Source organism: Haplochromis burtoni, unplaced genomic scaffold (genome assembly GCF_018398535.1).
Source record: "Haplochromis burtoni strain Fernald_Lab_line unplaced genomic scaffold, NCSU_Asbu1 Contig_43, whole genome shotgun sequence".
NCBI lineage: Eukaryota > Metazoa > Chordata > Actinopteri > Cichliformes > Cichlidae > Haplochromis > Haplochromis burtoni.
This window is the reverse complement of record NW_024582404.1, coordinates 564,552-581,216: the sequence shown is the minus strand read 5'-3', so window position 1 is coordinate 581,216 and position 16,665 is coordinate 564,552. Positions and strand designations below refer to the sequence as shown.

General features: G+C 41.3%; 1 protein-coding gene across 1 annotated transcript in view; it reads left to right on the top strand.

The window, feature by feature from the left end:
- The window catches only part of fras1 (Fraser extracellular matrix complex subunit 1), a gene marked incomplete in the record, with an annotated part of 341,960 nt that overhangs the window by 104,339 nt on the left and 220,956 nt on the right, over positions 1 to 16,665 (top strand). Inside the window, 5 exon segments of the mRNA XM_042220097.1 lie at positions 3,601 to 3,693; positions 7,113 to 7,272; positions 9,899 to 10,032; positions 10,825 to 10,908; positions 15,539 to 15,731. Of these exon segments, the coding sequence (XP_042076031.1) occupies positions 3,601 to 3,693; positions 7,113 to 7,272; positions 9,899 to 10,032; positions 10,825 to 10,908; positions 15,539 to 15,731 (664 nt within the window).

The window sequence follows — 16,665 nt, the reverse complement described above, 5'->3', positions numbered from 1 at the left end:
AGGCCATTTACCATTTACCAAGATTTTGCATTTTCAAATGATCACAAATGGAATTATTTCTTGATAGCGATTTAAATCCGTGGCCTTGGAAGTTCAGGAGGTTCACCTTTGCTTTGTGATATTTTTATTTCCTTTTATCTCCTTCTTTACAAGCACAAATCCACTTTCAAGGACCTGTTAAATCACTTTCCTTTGTGCGTTGCCCTTACAACAAGAATTCATGAACTGGCAGACTATTGTGCAGCCGAGTCTGGCAATTGCACCATTTAATTTGGCACAATGACAAATGTTCAGTGAGCGTTCGTTCCAGCACCTTTTCTTTGGGCCCATTTTAATTCACATGAACACATTGTCAAAAATGTTTTCTCCCGTGCTTCTTCTCAGATGTGATCTAAACATCAAGCCTGCAGTGACAGCATCAGATTCAATCCCAACTCTGAGCTAAGGCAACAATCGATGTCTAATGAATTCCACTCCGCTGCCTGGCAATCCAATGTTAATTAAAAATTAGTCATCATGCTCAGCGAGCTGTGTGCTCCCTCTCCATTTAAAAACCTCTTGTAATGTGACTTCCTCTCACCTACACTGATTAAACAGAAATAAAGCTTCAGAGATTTTATCATCTGACAGTCTCCGATTATGAGGCTTTCTTTTGAAATCCAAAGCCATTATCTGCAAGCTTAACACCCCCTCCCACTGTGACCTTCCTAAAACGCATAACTAAATGCCCGCAACGTTCGACACTGTGGGTTAATCAGCTTTCCTCGATCTGCAAAGGAGTCCTCTCACTGTCTCTTAAAGCCGCATATTGTGTAGCGTGAACTGACGGCGGATGATGACACTGTGGCTTTTATCCCTTTTAAGCCGCTGTTATCAAATCGTGTGAAAAAATAAAATTATCAGGTAAAATAAAAAGAGTTTGCTGATGCTACTACAGGACCTTTTGTTGAATAAATTTTGATTTGAAACCTTTTTTTAAATGTTAATGACTAATAGAAAGTGTGGGGCATGAACGTTTTTTAGCTTCCAAAGGAGGTCAGAAAACGTTTGAGAAATTGAAATTGCAAAGAGGAAAAAAAAAAAAACCCCCAGAATATGTTCTACTCTATAATCATGTTTTCATTCTAAATCTTCCTAAAACTATTAACATTTTTTACCATTGCGAGCGTTTATAGTTTTTAAAAAAACATTTTGTTCCCCTTTTATGACTCGGATAACAGTGAGAGGAAATGTTTTCCATTTATTAATGCAATCATTCTGACCCTTTTATAACAAAATGCTAGAATTGAAAGCAGACATCAGCTGTATCAGGTTCTTGATCTTAGTAGTGCTAAGATTGAGATACTTCTTAGTTGTATCTCACTGGCACAGCAGGTAAGAAAGAGGCGACACAGCATGTGGAAATATGACCGTCTGACTGCATGGAGACAAACGCGACTGGGAACATGTGAAGCTTTTTAGGCTTCACATGAACCTGAACATAATTCATTTGACAAAAACGAGGACAATAAACAACCTCCGAATAGAAACTCCAGGGGTGCCTGACTCAGAGACCATGACATCAGTCGTTTAGACAGATGTACTTTGCACAATTGAAAGATAAGCAAGAAAACATCATGGCATTTTTTTTGTTTTATGGTATTTTACTTTATCATATAGTATGAAGGCATTTTTAAACATGTAAGTTTGTTAACGGATACAGGAGCTTATAAAGACGATTAATAGGACGGCCACAGCATTCAGGAAACATTAGAGAAATGAGTTTCATACATTCTGAATGTGTCTCTTAAAACGCCTCGAGATGCCTGGATAGCAGACAATTTATTATCACAGCATCTCAGTGCTGGAAGAGCCAGGACCCACTACAGCGAGCGATTGTGAGGTTGACGTGCACGTGTGTATTTCATTTGTATTTATGATTATTTTGCTTATAAGAGGATGACAAAAGCCTGCGTTGCCCAAACCTGCAACACTAATTAATGAGCTCGCCTCTCATGTTGAGCACTGCTACCAAAGAATGACAGGCCTGTCTTTTGCTCCCATGGCCACATGATCGTCCTGTAAGACACGGGACTCGGCTGCACTCTCGACTTTTTGAAGCTGGTTGGTAACATCACTGCTGAATTAATCACATTGAGAGGAGCTCACAGTTCAGCTGCAGTTTGTCGACTCAGAGCAAAGATGTGTGAAGAGCTCAAGACTGAAGTGCTGCTTTCGTTACCGCCGGCCTCCAATGTGCCCACGGTTCATGAGACAGATGGAGCTGAAAGCCTGAGCTGCACAGTAGAGACTTTGAAACACAGGCAGGAAACTCAGTTAAATTAGTCCTCTTCAGTGAATTGGCAAATCTTTCAAATTGTTGTTGGGAAAGTGTCATTTTCCCAGCAAATAGAGACTAATTCTGTGTAAACAATTAACTGGAAAAACTGCCATTAATACAAAATAATGTTGATACTATTCCTAAAGAAATGACAGCGTGTGTGCAGAGCCATTTATCTTATAGTCATGCAGGGATTTGCTCTTCAGTGTTTTAGAGAAGCCTATGTGCTGTAATTGCCTTAACTGTTGAACAAAAGCATCACTCTGGTGACAAATGAACTCTTGTTCTGTTTGATCCTAAACCGTCTCTGTTTGTTTGCACCAATAAAACTCAAATTGGATCAAATTCAGTTATGGTGATTCAATTTTAAGCAGTGGACAGAAAAGCGCGGGGGGACTCGGGGGACTGAAACCAAACAAAAAAAGATGAAAAGTTCAGGAGAGGAGACACCGAATCAAGAATCCACATATATGAAAACATCCAGGAGCTTCATCTCATAATGTTTATTTTATTTGCACAATTCAGTCATTGTTAAAATGGCTGAATTGACGCTGTTAAAATTCACTTCGGGGGCTTGTTTCTACTTCTAAATTTTGTGTGCTGTTGGGTGATTAATGGCAAGCTTCAGCTAAGATATGAACTCTGTCTTTTTCTTTATTTGGGGAGAACTATTACCTGCTGCACAGCTCAATTTCCATCTATTTGTTTCGCCCACTTGTTATTTCTACACTGATTTGTCATTTTTCCGGGTCTTTGTGTGCAATTTTGTCTTTCATGCTGCTTCAGTGTAGCTCTATTTGATTTTTTTTTCCCCCCACCATTTTTCATTTGGAAAAACACACTCTGAAAGCTCTGGGGGATCTTTTTTCTTCCCTTTCACAAATCGCACTCACCTCCTCCTTTTTCTTTTCCATGTCACTTCCATAAACATCACCGAAACCTCTAACAGGCTCTGCGTCTGGCACTCGCCGCTTTCACGTTCTCTTCCTGCTGCACAGCCGGCCTCAATTAGTGTGAATGGGCAGCGCAGTTAGAAGACTCTGTGTTGCATATGTTTTACTACCTCCATTCCACATGCTGTGTGCTCCTGATAGTCTTCATTGACTCATTATTCTGTGCACTGATGTGTTGCATGTCAGTTGATCTTCATGGAAATTGAGAGGCTGTATATTTGAAATGTGATGTATCCATGCTGGTTAACTCATTTCCTCTTTCTGATTGAGTTTCTGAGTGTGTTTTCTCCTTTTGTCAGTCTATTCATGTTTGTGTCTTTTAAAAAGGGCGAGCATTTGAGGATCCCCACCAACAAGTGCTGTCCAGAGTGCGCCTCCTCATCCCAGGGCTCCTGCCAGTACGAAGGAGTCATTTATGGAGTAAGTGATTATAAAAATGGCTGCTTCTCTTTCACCATACAAATTATTCAGGGTTGAAATGTTTACACCAGGATGCAGCAGCTATAGATCAGTTTGCCAGAAGTTTATTAAATCATTGTCTTCCTTTTCCTAATTCATCCCTTTTCCTGCTTCAACATGGCACAAACTCAGGTTCACAAAGAAAGTGACAATCGGTTTGTACAGACGATTCACCTCATCAACTTTCATTTGGGTGAACCGACAGGTTGACCGCGACCTGGGCCAACATCAGCATTTGATGCTTTTATGGTTAAATGGGAGGAAACCCCTGCAGCCAGGCTCTAAAGCTGTGTGGAAAACCTAAAATTAGGAAAATGAAGTCTGTAAAAGCAGTGCATTATTTCTTGGAATGTCATTGTTTCACGGTCGTGTGGAACGTAGAGTAGGGTTGAACTGAAAGCGAGCCATTTATTTAGGCTGATGACAACAATACGAAAAGGTAAAAGCTAAAATTTTAAAACACTAGGGCTAGAAAACAGCAAAGCAAGGGGAGCAGACTCTGTGACAAAGGCTACGTCCACACGTACACGGGTATTTTTGAAAACTGAGATTTTCCGTTTTAGTTTTAAAAAATAATCCCGTCCACACGTAAAGGCAGAAATGAAGGAAAACGCTGCCAGGAACATGCCAAAGCAGCAGGTGGCGATATATTCCTAACAGTGTAGAAATGTTGGCCAATCAGAAGTCTAGAAGCCTCGGTGGGAAAAAGTAAACAAAGCTGGGGCACAGGAGCAGAACCGAGTCGTATGTGTGGAGGGACAGTAACTGTGTGTGTATATGTAAGCATTTAAACACTGCAGAGAGTACAATTAACAGTAACAGTATTGTAGAAATTCATTTCACCGAAACAATAACGTGGCGCACAGTGTGACGTCAAAAAAGACGCACACCTTTGATGCTGCGTTTTCTCAGTTTTCCTCGTCCACACGTAAATGCAAAAACTGAGTTTTCAAAAATATCCACCCTGGCAGGCGTTTTTAGAAATCTCCGTTTTCAGTGACCGAAAACGCCATTTACGTGAGGACGAAAGGTGCAAACGCATAGAAAAATCTGCGTTTTCAAAAATACCCGGCTACGTGTGGACGAAGCCAAAGAATAAAGGGAAACATCAACTATATACACACACAGAACGGCAATCAGGGCAATGGAGGCCACCTGGGGAGAACAAGACACAGCTGAACTAAATCCCAGACGACGAGACAAGGGAAACAAAAGTAACAAAAAAGCACAAGGAAAACTAAATCAAGAAATAAAGTAAGACGTGAGATAACTACATGGGGAAAACGCATGAATCAACTTAATACACCGAGGGAGGAAATAAACGCAAAGGCAACCAGGGACAAAATGAATGACACAAAAGAAGAACACATGACGCAATCATCAACGACACTGAACCATGACACATGCCCAGTAATCATTTATAGATGTGTGTTTTCTCTTGTATGCCACCCTTTTCTTAAAAAAAATATTATAAAAGTTACTCAAAAAGTAAAAAATGTTCTGCGTGAACAAACCAAAGTCATTCAGCTCATGCACTGGTAGAGTTTGTAGACTCATGTCGACATGCTGTAGTTATTTGAAGGACTTGCATTGAATCGCCAGTCAAATCTAATAAAAATGTTTTAAAATTTTTTGCATTTGCCCCAAAATAAGGTTTTAAACCTATTATAAAGACTTTAATTCTCAATGGCTCTCGCTTCTATTGTCTCTGACATCACTTATGAGCAATAAGAATTTAGTCAGTCTAATCCTGTGTTTTCACAAAGCTGACAGGTCAGCCTGACTCGGGTATTTAGACATGCCTCCCAGTGTCTGACTGTTTGGAAACAAACGCAGCAACAGCTTCAGTTTTATTTCATTTTTTATTAGTTCATCAAAGTTGTTTTTTTCTTTTTGAACCTGCTGTTTCCTTCTCTGCCCTTATTTACAGGCTCATATCAGTCATTTGACACTGATGAGTTTGGAACTTGTAACTGCTCTTCAATACCCAACTCCTCAGTCACTTCCAAAACAAACTAATGCTAGTGTCCCCCCCGCCTGACAAAAGCATCTCTGGCTGTTTCATTTTCCATCAAGTGTCCTCTAGTTTAATGATGTTGGCTGCCATTTTGGATAGTAAACGACCTGAAGAGAAACGGGTCTTTCTTGGCAATGATTTTAAAGAGTTTGTTGGCATTGCTTGCCTGGTGAAGTAGCACTTGACATGGATCTGAACAGCGAGAGGAGAGATGAGTTTTGGAGAGGAGTAATAGCATTTTAAGAGTTTTGCTGCATCTTCTTTGAAGGGCAAAGAATAACATTGCATTGCTGCCGCTCCTTTTCCAGGAGACACAGTCTGGAACTGTTGACTTCTTCCTTTTTTACAGAAATACAAGGTCACACAGGATGATGATCCTTATATAACAGCATTCTTTGGAGACTTTTCTGAGTTTGAACTGTCGCTCTGCAAGAGCTAAAATACAGAATTTTAATTCAATACATCACTGGCAGATTTTTCCCTCAGTATTGAAAATAAGGGAAAACTATCCTGGCTGGTAAAACTATAAAGTTCTTAATTGTTTGCCACAGACTTCTTCCTGGGGTGAAAACGAATTTGGATAAATGCTTCATTAAACCTAAGACTAATTAAGTGTTTTACAAAGGTTTAAGAAGGATTTCATGCAGGTTTCTCAGCCTGACACCTCTGAAAATGAGAGAAATCAGATCTTAACTTCTATCATTATGACTGCAGGCATGATGGACCTGCTGATATCTCATTTAGAGTGAAAGAACTGCTCTGGTCTTCCACGGTATCCACAAATGGATGTATAACAGATGGATATCGAAGTCTCTGTAATACCTCAGAATGACTGTTTAATCTATCCTGTTCTGTCAGTCACAGAAAAGAAACATCTTCATGGTTTGCATGAACATACACTCGCCTGAAGTGATAAGTCTTTCATACATGTGTGAAGAAAAGCCTGGGAAAATCACCAACAGGCTTACAGCACTGCAGTTTAGCTATCAGTCGAAAAGCTGTCGTCAACTTAAAGTTTTGTACAAACTTGAATTAGATATATGCATGTCAGCGTTCAAATGTTAAGGCAATGCCTTTTCACAGCGTGCCTCCCTATCTACATTCGCATACACCCTCTTATATTTTAATCAGGGTTTTGCTCCTTATCGCTTCTTCTCATGGTCTCTCTTTGTTCTGAAGATCTTCTGCCCCTCTGCGACTCTGCTCTCTGTCACTCAGGCTTAGTCTTACAAAGTCGTCACGTTTACAGAAAGAAAACAGCTTTCCTCTTGTCACTGTCTCTCTGCTGTTTCCTCGTCTTTTTCTTTGCACCCTCGTTGTATTTCTCTGTGTAACTGTCACTTGGTTTCTTTGATTTCCACAGCATGACAGTCAGTGGAGTCCCTCGCCTTGCTCAGTGTGTACTTGCTCCGGAGGGAGCGTATCCTGCAGCACTCGCCCCTGCCCACATCTCACCTGTCCCGGGGATCAAAGCCTGTTCACCCCAGCCGGGGAGTGTTGCCCCAAGTGTGCCAGCAATGGAGGTGAGGGCTAAATTAGGGCTAACACATAGCATATTTTGTAGATTATAGGTACCGCTTTTTTTCCACGCAGATTTCTGTTAAATGATCATAACTCTGTGTAGATACATGAAAAACATGTTGCATCTCATGGAAATTGTTTGCTTCTTTTCATTAATTTAGACAATAATTGATCTTTAGATATCTCTGAAAGGGCATCTACAAATGGGTAGGATGAGTACGATATATGCAAACAAAGCAAAACTGTGTGGTGGTGACTATGGATATGATTTCTTTTTGTTAGTTTTCAGGAGTAAATGAAAAAGGAAAGACTTTGCAGATGCGTCACATGCTTTGTGTCATGGTTTGCTCTGAGGATGCAGGACCCAAACGCAGGACTCACACACAGGAAATTTATTGCTGGAAATCACTACTACGAATACAAAACAAAAACCCGAACACTAGAAAATAAACCAGGAACTAGGAATCACTTGGCACACAGAGGGACGAAACACAGCATAGTGAGGGTCCAATACGACAACTACCAGAGAAAAACACAGGGCTTAAAAACGGCAGGGAGTAACGAGGGAATGGGAAACAGGAGGGAAGCGCAGCTGGGGCTAATCTGACATAACGAGACACAGGAAGCAAAGCAGGCTACACTGACATGGGACACGGACTATCAAAGTAAAACAGGAAACAGGACACATACGCAAAGACACAGCTTTCTACTTAATTGTCTGCAATTTAATATTTGGCACCTGTTTATGTTGATGCGCACCCTTCTGCTAAAACATGAAAATTATATTCCAGTGACCAAATGACTCATGTGAATCAGCCTCTGTCTTTATTGTCTGAAATGTGTCTCAACATTTGCACCAAAGGTGAATGTTGCCGTAGCTCTTCAGATACCAAAGCTTCATTAAATCTATAAAGTGTCGTATCCTTTTGCTGTATCTGTTTCCAAAACTAAGTTAAGACTTGAAAAAGTAGAAGATATGAATCTGCTGACCGAATGCATTTAGGTGAGAACTGCAGGTAAATGTTGTCCACACAGGCACAAACCCTTATTACTTGACAGTGATGCTTTGCCTCGCCTCGACTGAGGCTACGTTCACACTAGCCTGCATGGATTTGAAAATGGCGTCCACACTCCGCGTCCACACTAGCGTTTTCAGTCGTTTTCAATGAGTTGCACGTCCACACTAAAACAGCCGAAAACGCTGACGTTGCAGTTCCACGTATGCGTGAAATGCAAGACGACTCGACCTGCGTCATTTCCCTCCGTTTATTTACATTCCGGCTCTTTGAAACGTGGCGGCGAAATGGCAAAACAAAGCACCGAATTCTTGGTTTAAGTCGTCACATGACTGCATCATATGACCAACATGCGTCATCGTTTTCGAAAGTCTGCATTTTCGAGTGTCCACACTGCGACGGGACAGCTCCGTTTTGAAATGCAGCGTTTTCGAGAGCGCTTTCAAAACGCTGCATTTTTTCCTTGGGGAAAACGCCGTCTCAGTGTGGACGGTTTGTTTTCGTTTGAAAGCGGAAACGCATTAGTGCGGACGTAGCTTGAGTGAGACCTCAGGCGTCCGCCAGCAGCAGGTTAACTAATGACTTTGAATAAAAACCACTAAGTAAAGAGAAAACACCTCAACCTCAAACATTATCATCTCCTAACTTCAAAACCCAAATGTTTCATCAGTACTCCTTAGTCTGACCGGGCCCTGACACTTTTTTGACGAGCCGCTCCAGACTCGGATTTCTTTCTGAAAACTTTATGCCAGTGGTGATTTGTGTGACTGCATTATTTTCCAAAACTTAAAGGTTACAAGTTATTAAAATATTCTTCCCACAGTATTAGCTTCAGGAAGGCATGATTAATTAATCCCAATGTCCAAAGGCTTAAATGCTAAAGATGTATCCATCCACATGAAACAGCAATAAAAATGCAAAGCAGTTCTTAGTCAGGTATGCGTTTAAATGCCTTTCTTACAGCTGATTGAATGATGTTTTAATTACTGGATATAGTGAAACTGTTGGCCGTACTGAGCAGTGCTATCAGTGCTAAATAAATAAGCTGCATTCCTCACCCTGAGGAATAGACTGGGAGTAGTTCTTTAATATGTAAGGCAACATCAGGCTTGACCTAAAGGCACAAACAGATACATCCAGGAGTATAATTTTCTGTATCTGTAGATCAGCCCATTTTTACCTTTGCCCGATTCTGCTTTTGATTGAGGATTGGACCGATACCCAATCATAAATATCAGATTGGTGTATGTCAGACATGCAGTTAATTACTAGAGATGAACTCTTTTTATGTATCGCACATATACTTGGATCAGACCAGATGTGTTGTGACAAACCCAGAGTTTATAGAGTGCACAGAGCAGCCAGATTGGAGCTGAAAGGTTAATCGAGACTGTAATGACGTCTTTGAGCTGCTATGATGCATCCCAGTGGTTAGCAGCTAATTTGCTACTACTTTCTTTCTTCTCTCCTGACCCTAAATCACTCTGTGATGCAAACAGTGCCTGAACTGTCAGCTCATTACCTGACACTATTTACTCATTTAGTTTTTATCTGTGTGTGTGTGTGTGTGTGTGTGTGTGTGTGTGTGTGTGTGTGTGTGTGTGTTTGTTAGAGTCTTGCTCTTGGCAGGGGATCGTTTACCGGGATGGAGAGGAGTGGAAGCCCAGCCTCTGTTCCAGATGTGTCTGCAGCAATGGAGAGGTCCAGTGTTCAGTAGCAGAGTGTCAGCAAGTGGCCTGCAAACCGGTAGGTTTCCAGAAACACACAATTTTAAGAGGTTTTGATCTTTAATTTTCATGTGGGCAGTCACTGTTTTTTAATTCACTAAACCTACTTGCATTAAAAGAAGGATTTGGAAGGAGGTGTCTTGGATCCATCCTAGTCAGCTTTCCTCTGTTACCTCCTAAATCCCTCAGCTCACCACCTTTCTAGTCTAAAGCTAAGCGCAGAGACTCATTTTCGCTGCTTCTGTCGTATTTTTACTCTCGGTGACTAACAGCTCGTGGTCATGGCTGAGGAGAGGAACACTGACACCTTCACCTGTACTCTCACCACAACAGACCAGGCCTGCAAACACTGCATCAGTCACCTGCTCCACTCTGCCACCGCTCACAGAAAACTCCCCGAAATACACAACAAAAGTGGAATATTTATTTCAGCTATTCTTAGAAAAGAAACAAATTATATTGAAATGCTAAAGATAGAGGAGCCTGTTTTAAATTCCAGTATGCCTCTTGGGTTATAGACACCTCTTTTTTCTATTTTAGTGCTTTTTTTTTTATTCCTTCACAGGTTAAATAAATATTCATGTGTTAAAAAAAGAAATGCAAGTAAGAAAGGTTTGAAGTTGTTGCAAGGTGGTTTGGCTTTGTGCTAAGGATGAAATTCATCTTATCAACCTCTTGGTAATTGTATTTGCTAAAATGTCAGGTGGGCTAACAGTACTGTCAAAGCTTATATGCCCTTTGTTGTGAAATACAGTGAAATAACGGCTAATCTGAGAGGGTTTGTGCTTGTGTGTGTGCAATGTTTCCTCAGCATGAGAACTTGGTGATCCAGCCAGGAGAGTGCTGTCCCCAGTGTGTGTCCAACCCTTGTCTGTCAGCTGGAAAACAGTACCAGGTAGGCAGCCTGTGGGTGTTTGAACTGTGCTTGTACTGTGTATGCACCTGTTATTGTGCAGATTTGTGTGAATCCTGTGGTTTACAAAGCCTCTGTGTGTTGGAGGCAGCTGATAACGGCTCATAAATCTATACATTTGAAACCTGAAACATTGATTAGAATATCTGTGATGATAGTGAGAATATGATGCATGCAGTGAATATGTGAATGTCTCTATTGACATGAAAAGTCTGAGCCTTCGTCTCTCCTCCTCCTCTTCCTCCTCCTCCTTCTTCTCCTCTCCTGCTGTGTTTGCAGTGCACATGCTCCCATCTCGCTCACTGCCAACTTTCTCTTTTGATCACAGAATGTCCCATTCTATCTAATGTGTGCTTGTGTTACCCCACACACACACACACACACACACACACACACACACACACACACACACACACACACAGTCTCATTCATGTTGGCGTCATCTCGACGGATAAGAGAAGGAATTGTGATGCTTTGCCTCTGGTGTCGATTACCTAACTGAGTAGCTATACAGTCCATACATGAGTGCCTCCACATCGGCATGCACACACACATATTATTGTATATATGTGTGTGTGTAAAACACATGTAGTATACATAAGAGAGAATTTCTAATTCTCACATTTAAAAATGGAAAGAATCCAATCTCACGATTCCCAGTGTCCATTTTTCATTTCTACACTTTATTTATAAGGGAGAGGGCAGCACAGTGGTGGCATGGTTAGAGGTGTTGGTGCTCACAGCAATCAGGCTCCTGGTTCAAACCCCAGCTGGGGGCCTTTCTGCGTGGCATGTGTGGGTTTCCTCCAGTACTCCAGCTTCCAACAGTACAAAGACATGCATGCTAGGTTAATTAATAATTCTTAATTAGCCATAGATATGAGATTGTAGAAGTGGTAGATGTGGATATGTTTAAATGTGACTTGTACTCAAAGCACTCTGAGAGATCAGTAAATATTGAAAAGCACATTAAATAGAAGAAAGGCTTTTTATTTTTCTATAGCGATATGATTATAAAACACCTACAGCGAGCCTTTTACTTGTTTACCTTGTGTAAAATGTGTTGGTTGGCTAATCCTGTGTTTGAATTATGTACTTAGACACTTTAACACCATCAGTGATGCAGCTGAAAGAAGCTAAAACCGTCTCACATTCATCTCATCCACTGTTTAAATGATAGAGAGCTGCGATACTGACAGCTTTCCAATAGACTCGTGTGTGTTCCAGTACAGAATAAAGCTCAAGCACATTCATACAGCATTTAAAAAAATACTGTATATACTGTTCAGTGTTTCCTCTCAGTCACACTTCTTTCAGCCTGTTTTATGTGTTTACCTCCTTGTGCTGTTCTTAATATTATAGTTTGATCCACTTTGTGAATTATGGCCTCCTCAGCTTGCATTTCCGTCTGTTCGCCATACTGTCATATAAACTTGTATCTACACTATAAACCCTGGGTTGGCCTGTCAAGGTCATAACCAATTTTATTAGATAACTTAAACTCAAAAGAGATGTCCTGAGTATGTTTAACCTGCTCTGTAGTACGAGCTAAACTTCACAAAGGCAAAAAGGATCAAAGGACACATTACAATGGGTTATAACAGGCATCGTTTTTGCTTTTACCCTCAAAATTGTAACACGATCATGGGATCTGTGGTGACTGTTAAAAGTCTCCATCGTTGGTGCAGAAATCCTCTAAATGTGAACGTGGATGAAGTGATAGGAAATGTAAATAAGTGTGTCTGCATGTATACAGCACAAGATTCCAGATATTTAAGACTTTATTAACATTGTGCATCCTAAAAGCTATTTATTGTGCCGTCCTTTAATCAGCCTGGTTGTTCAGAAGAGAGTGAAGTAGTCTGGACCTCTGTGATATAGATCATTATTATACACTTCGTAATACGCATGCATACGAAAGAGAGTTTCATGCAAGTTATGTTCAAAGAGCTCTACAGTGTGCCTCACAGGGTTTTGATGCCTTAAATAATGAAATAATTTGCATCCTCTGGGCTATAATCAATATTTAATTGAGCAGTTTAGGGTGGAGGAGGAAGGAAGTTGGAATTTAATCTGACATTTACAGAATTTGACCTTAAATTTAAACAGATAATACGTTTAGGATCTTAAACACATCAGACGTGGAACATCTGTGCGACATTTCCTTTGGTATCATGACAACATAGAGCAAAAGCAAATGTTTTCTCTGAAAGGGAGTCAGAACTTTATAAAGAAGGTACAAATTAAATGGATGCGTCTGAAACCCGTCATCGATCACTGCAGGAAGAGTTTGTGAAGGATACAGCTGACCAAGAAACATAATAATAACCAAATGACATAAGAGCTGTTTGTCCTTTTCTGTGTATGTTTTGTGTGTTTGCGTTTTTGATTAACATTGACAACAATAACAATATTGTAGAAAAAGTGCAGCTTAACATGCTGCTCACTGTTTTAAATACCTGTTACAACAGACCAAGGAAGATCAAAGAACTATTATTTTAAATGATTGCGTTACTGCACCGGGAAAAAGCTAAAGTGATGTCATTGCAGTGCTCTGGTGGGAATCTTTAGCATTCATGTGGTGCCCACCTAAGTGTTGCAGATCAAGCACACCCTCCTCTAAGGCAGCGGTCCCCAACCTTTTTTGCACCATGGACCGGTTTAATGTCAGACATATTTTCACAGACCGGCCTTTAAGGTGTCGCGGATAAATACAACAAAATAAAATGATACGACCAACACAAAAAACAGATATTTTGTAAATATAATAATAATAAACGCAAATTCACTGTGTACTTGTGTAACTTTATTAGCAGCGTCCTCCTGAAATGCACCAACAACACGGAGAGTAACATCCTCCTAACATCCTCAACCTCCGCCAGCAGGATAACACTCGTCCACACCTGAATGCTGAATGTAAAACACAGACGTAGCCACTGTGATGTCACCCACTTGTTTCTGCACTGGGCAACTTTTACTCCCAACATTTCTACACAAATATCTGTACTTTCTACTCCTTACACTTTTGTCATGAACCACAGTTCACGCAATCAAGTGGAGCCCAAAAGCAAACTCAATACGCTTCAGTGCGAGCAAGTACAAGTTTTATTATTCAACAAAAGGTGACCCGGAACAACCACGGGAGGCGAGAGGCTAATCGCAGAACTGAAGGAAACCAGGAAAACAAAGGACACAGGGAAGCTGTAATCGGGACTGTGGGAGGCTGCAACACAAAAGGGGAAAAGGTTGTTAGTGTGCAGGGGAATGGAGAGACACAACAAGACCGGGCTAGAGCAATCTGGCTTACGATCAGAGCCGCACCGTGGGACTCGTGGGAGGTAAATCCGAGGAGGCAGAGACGAGGTCAGGTGGTACACTCTGAGAGCCAAGCAGGCAGCAGGACAGTCAGGTGGCAGACTGGACAGTAACCACTGAGGGGTGATCACTGACTGGCGTGGAGCAACCGTCTATGCAGGGTTAAATATTCCTCCTCGTAATCGCCTGGAATGGGATGCGGGTGTGATGGTGACGGCCCATTCTGAGGGTGTGGTCACCGGGGCATCCCCAACACTCCTCAGACACAGAGCCACGCACCATGACAGCTTTCACAGCAGGTGCACTGTGCACACTGTGTGACTGCAAACGTCAAGCCCATTTAAGCGTTTTTGGTGCAGTTCATAAGTTGTGTTTGCGGTACAAGCGTCAAGCTAGTGCTACAAAGAGAGTAACCTGTAAACTTTCTTGCTTTTTTTTTTTTTTAGTTTGCAGTTATTTTCAAATTCAAGTTTCTATCAGCTCAACAAACATCAGCTGTTTCTGTGCAGTCTCTCACACGGTGTTTTGCTAGCTAAAAATACAGCAGCTATATTTCTCAACGAGTAAAAACAGTGAGCGAGCCTGGACTTTCTCACTTTTAATTGAATAAAGAAGTTTAATCGGTACTTCAGCTTTTACCAGAATATTTTTTTAGCACAAGTGCCTGTACACCTCTGGGTTTTTGAAGCCAGAGGTTGCTATGTTTGCGGCAGAGGGTTGAGTGTTAAGCTATTGCCTAAAGCTAGTATCTGGTGCAACCCACAGATAAATTCTATTTAGTGTGAAGTAACAGGCTAATAAATAAAAGTTCACTAACAAAAAATGCAGCACTAGCTTTTTGGATAATTGTACCACATAGCAGGCCATATTTCTTTGTCACAAAAATCCATTAAAAATGTTCCAAAAGGCAGCGACTGCACAAAGGTGACCTACACAATAAAAGTCCAGTTTGCTTTCAATAATATGCTTCATACATATTTCAAATACTTCATTAATTAACTGTTTCAACACTTCACACTTCCTGTGCAAGTTGTGCATTCAGTGTTTGAGCTCACTGCTGTTATAGTCTTCAAATTAAAGAGAATCATGTGGAAATCTGGTGGCTGGCTCCGTGTTTGTATGCTTTTCACACTGCAGAGCCATCCCATTGTTGTTCTCAAAGAAAAGAAGGCGCTCACTGGTTTCAAATGAGCTGTGAGTTTCCTGCAAACAGCTTGTGATTCACTGTGTGTAAGCCTGAAAGTGTGTGTGTGGGTTTGGAGATGGTCTAAATGTGTATTTGTGTGTCTCTTGGCAGCACGGTGAGCAGTGGCAGAAGAACACCTGCACCACGTGCGTGTGTGACCGGGGTCAATCTAAATGCCACACTAAAACCTGTCCACCCATAACCTGCGACAAGGTGAGTAGTCTCATGCACACAAATGCACGCGCACAATCGCTGACATTCGGTTTTATGCAGAAGTCGCCACACACTGACAGTATCATGCATCGCTAACTATCTCTGAACCTTTAGAGTCTCCGAACACATCGTGGATTTCAGACGCCCTCAGATTTATTTTCTGGACACTTTACCCAACCCACCCCAGCGTTAAGCTAACCTTTTCATAACTAAGTCTTCAGATTATCAGTTTAACAGCCAGATTACCCAGAAAGTTTAAAAACAGATTCACTCGAACATTTTTGCCAGAGGTGATGCTTGACACAACTTAGAAATAGATCCAGGAAGTATTTTTTACCAGTGCAACATGGGAAAATTTATCAAATGGAAAAAAAGAAGATGTGACGTTGATGCTGTCAAAGAAGAAAATACAAAACCCACAAGACCAAATACACACATGCACAAAAAAACCATTGAAAAAAGTCAGACTAACGCTCTAAAGCCAAAATGACTTTAAATTCTTTAGGCACATGAAAAATATATCTTTGCTTTGAGCAATTTATAAACTAGCTGCAGCATTTAAACATTTATTCTACATCGTAATGGAAGCCAGTGTAAACCTGCAGGTGTTTTTCTTAAGTAAGGGCTGCACGGTGCTGTGGTTAGGACTGTCACCTTGCTAACAAGGGATCGTTGGATGTGATTGGTCCAGGTCTTCTGGCTTCCTCCCACAATGCAAAGACATGCCTGTTAGGTTGGTGATTCTAAACAGGGCGTAGGTGTGAATGCAAGTGTCTGTTTCTATGTGTTGGCCGTGCAATGGGACAGGCCTCGGGCCCCCTGCAAACACATGTTTGTCAGGAAAACGATTAGTTATGTCTATAACTTCTGTTCCCTGAAGGAGAGGAACGAGGTACAACACATAAGTATGGGATATCACGCCCTCGCGTGTCCTGGCTGAAGAAACCTTTATTCACGCCTTTACGGCAGATGACGTGTGATGACACGCGCACGGCCCCGCCCGCACATATAGCCGCTGTCATCAC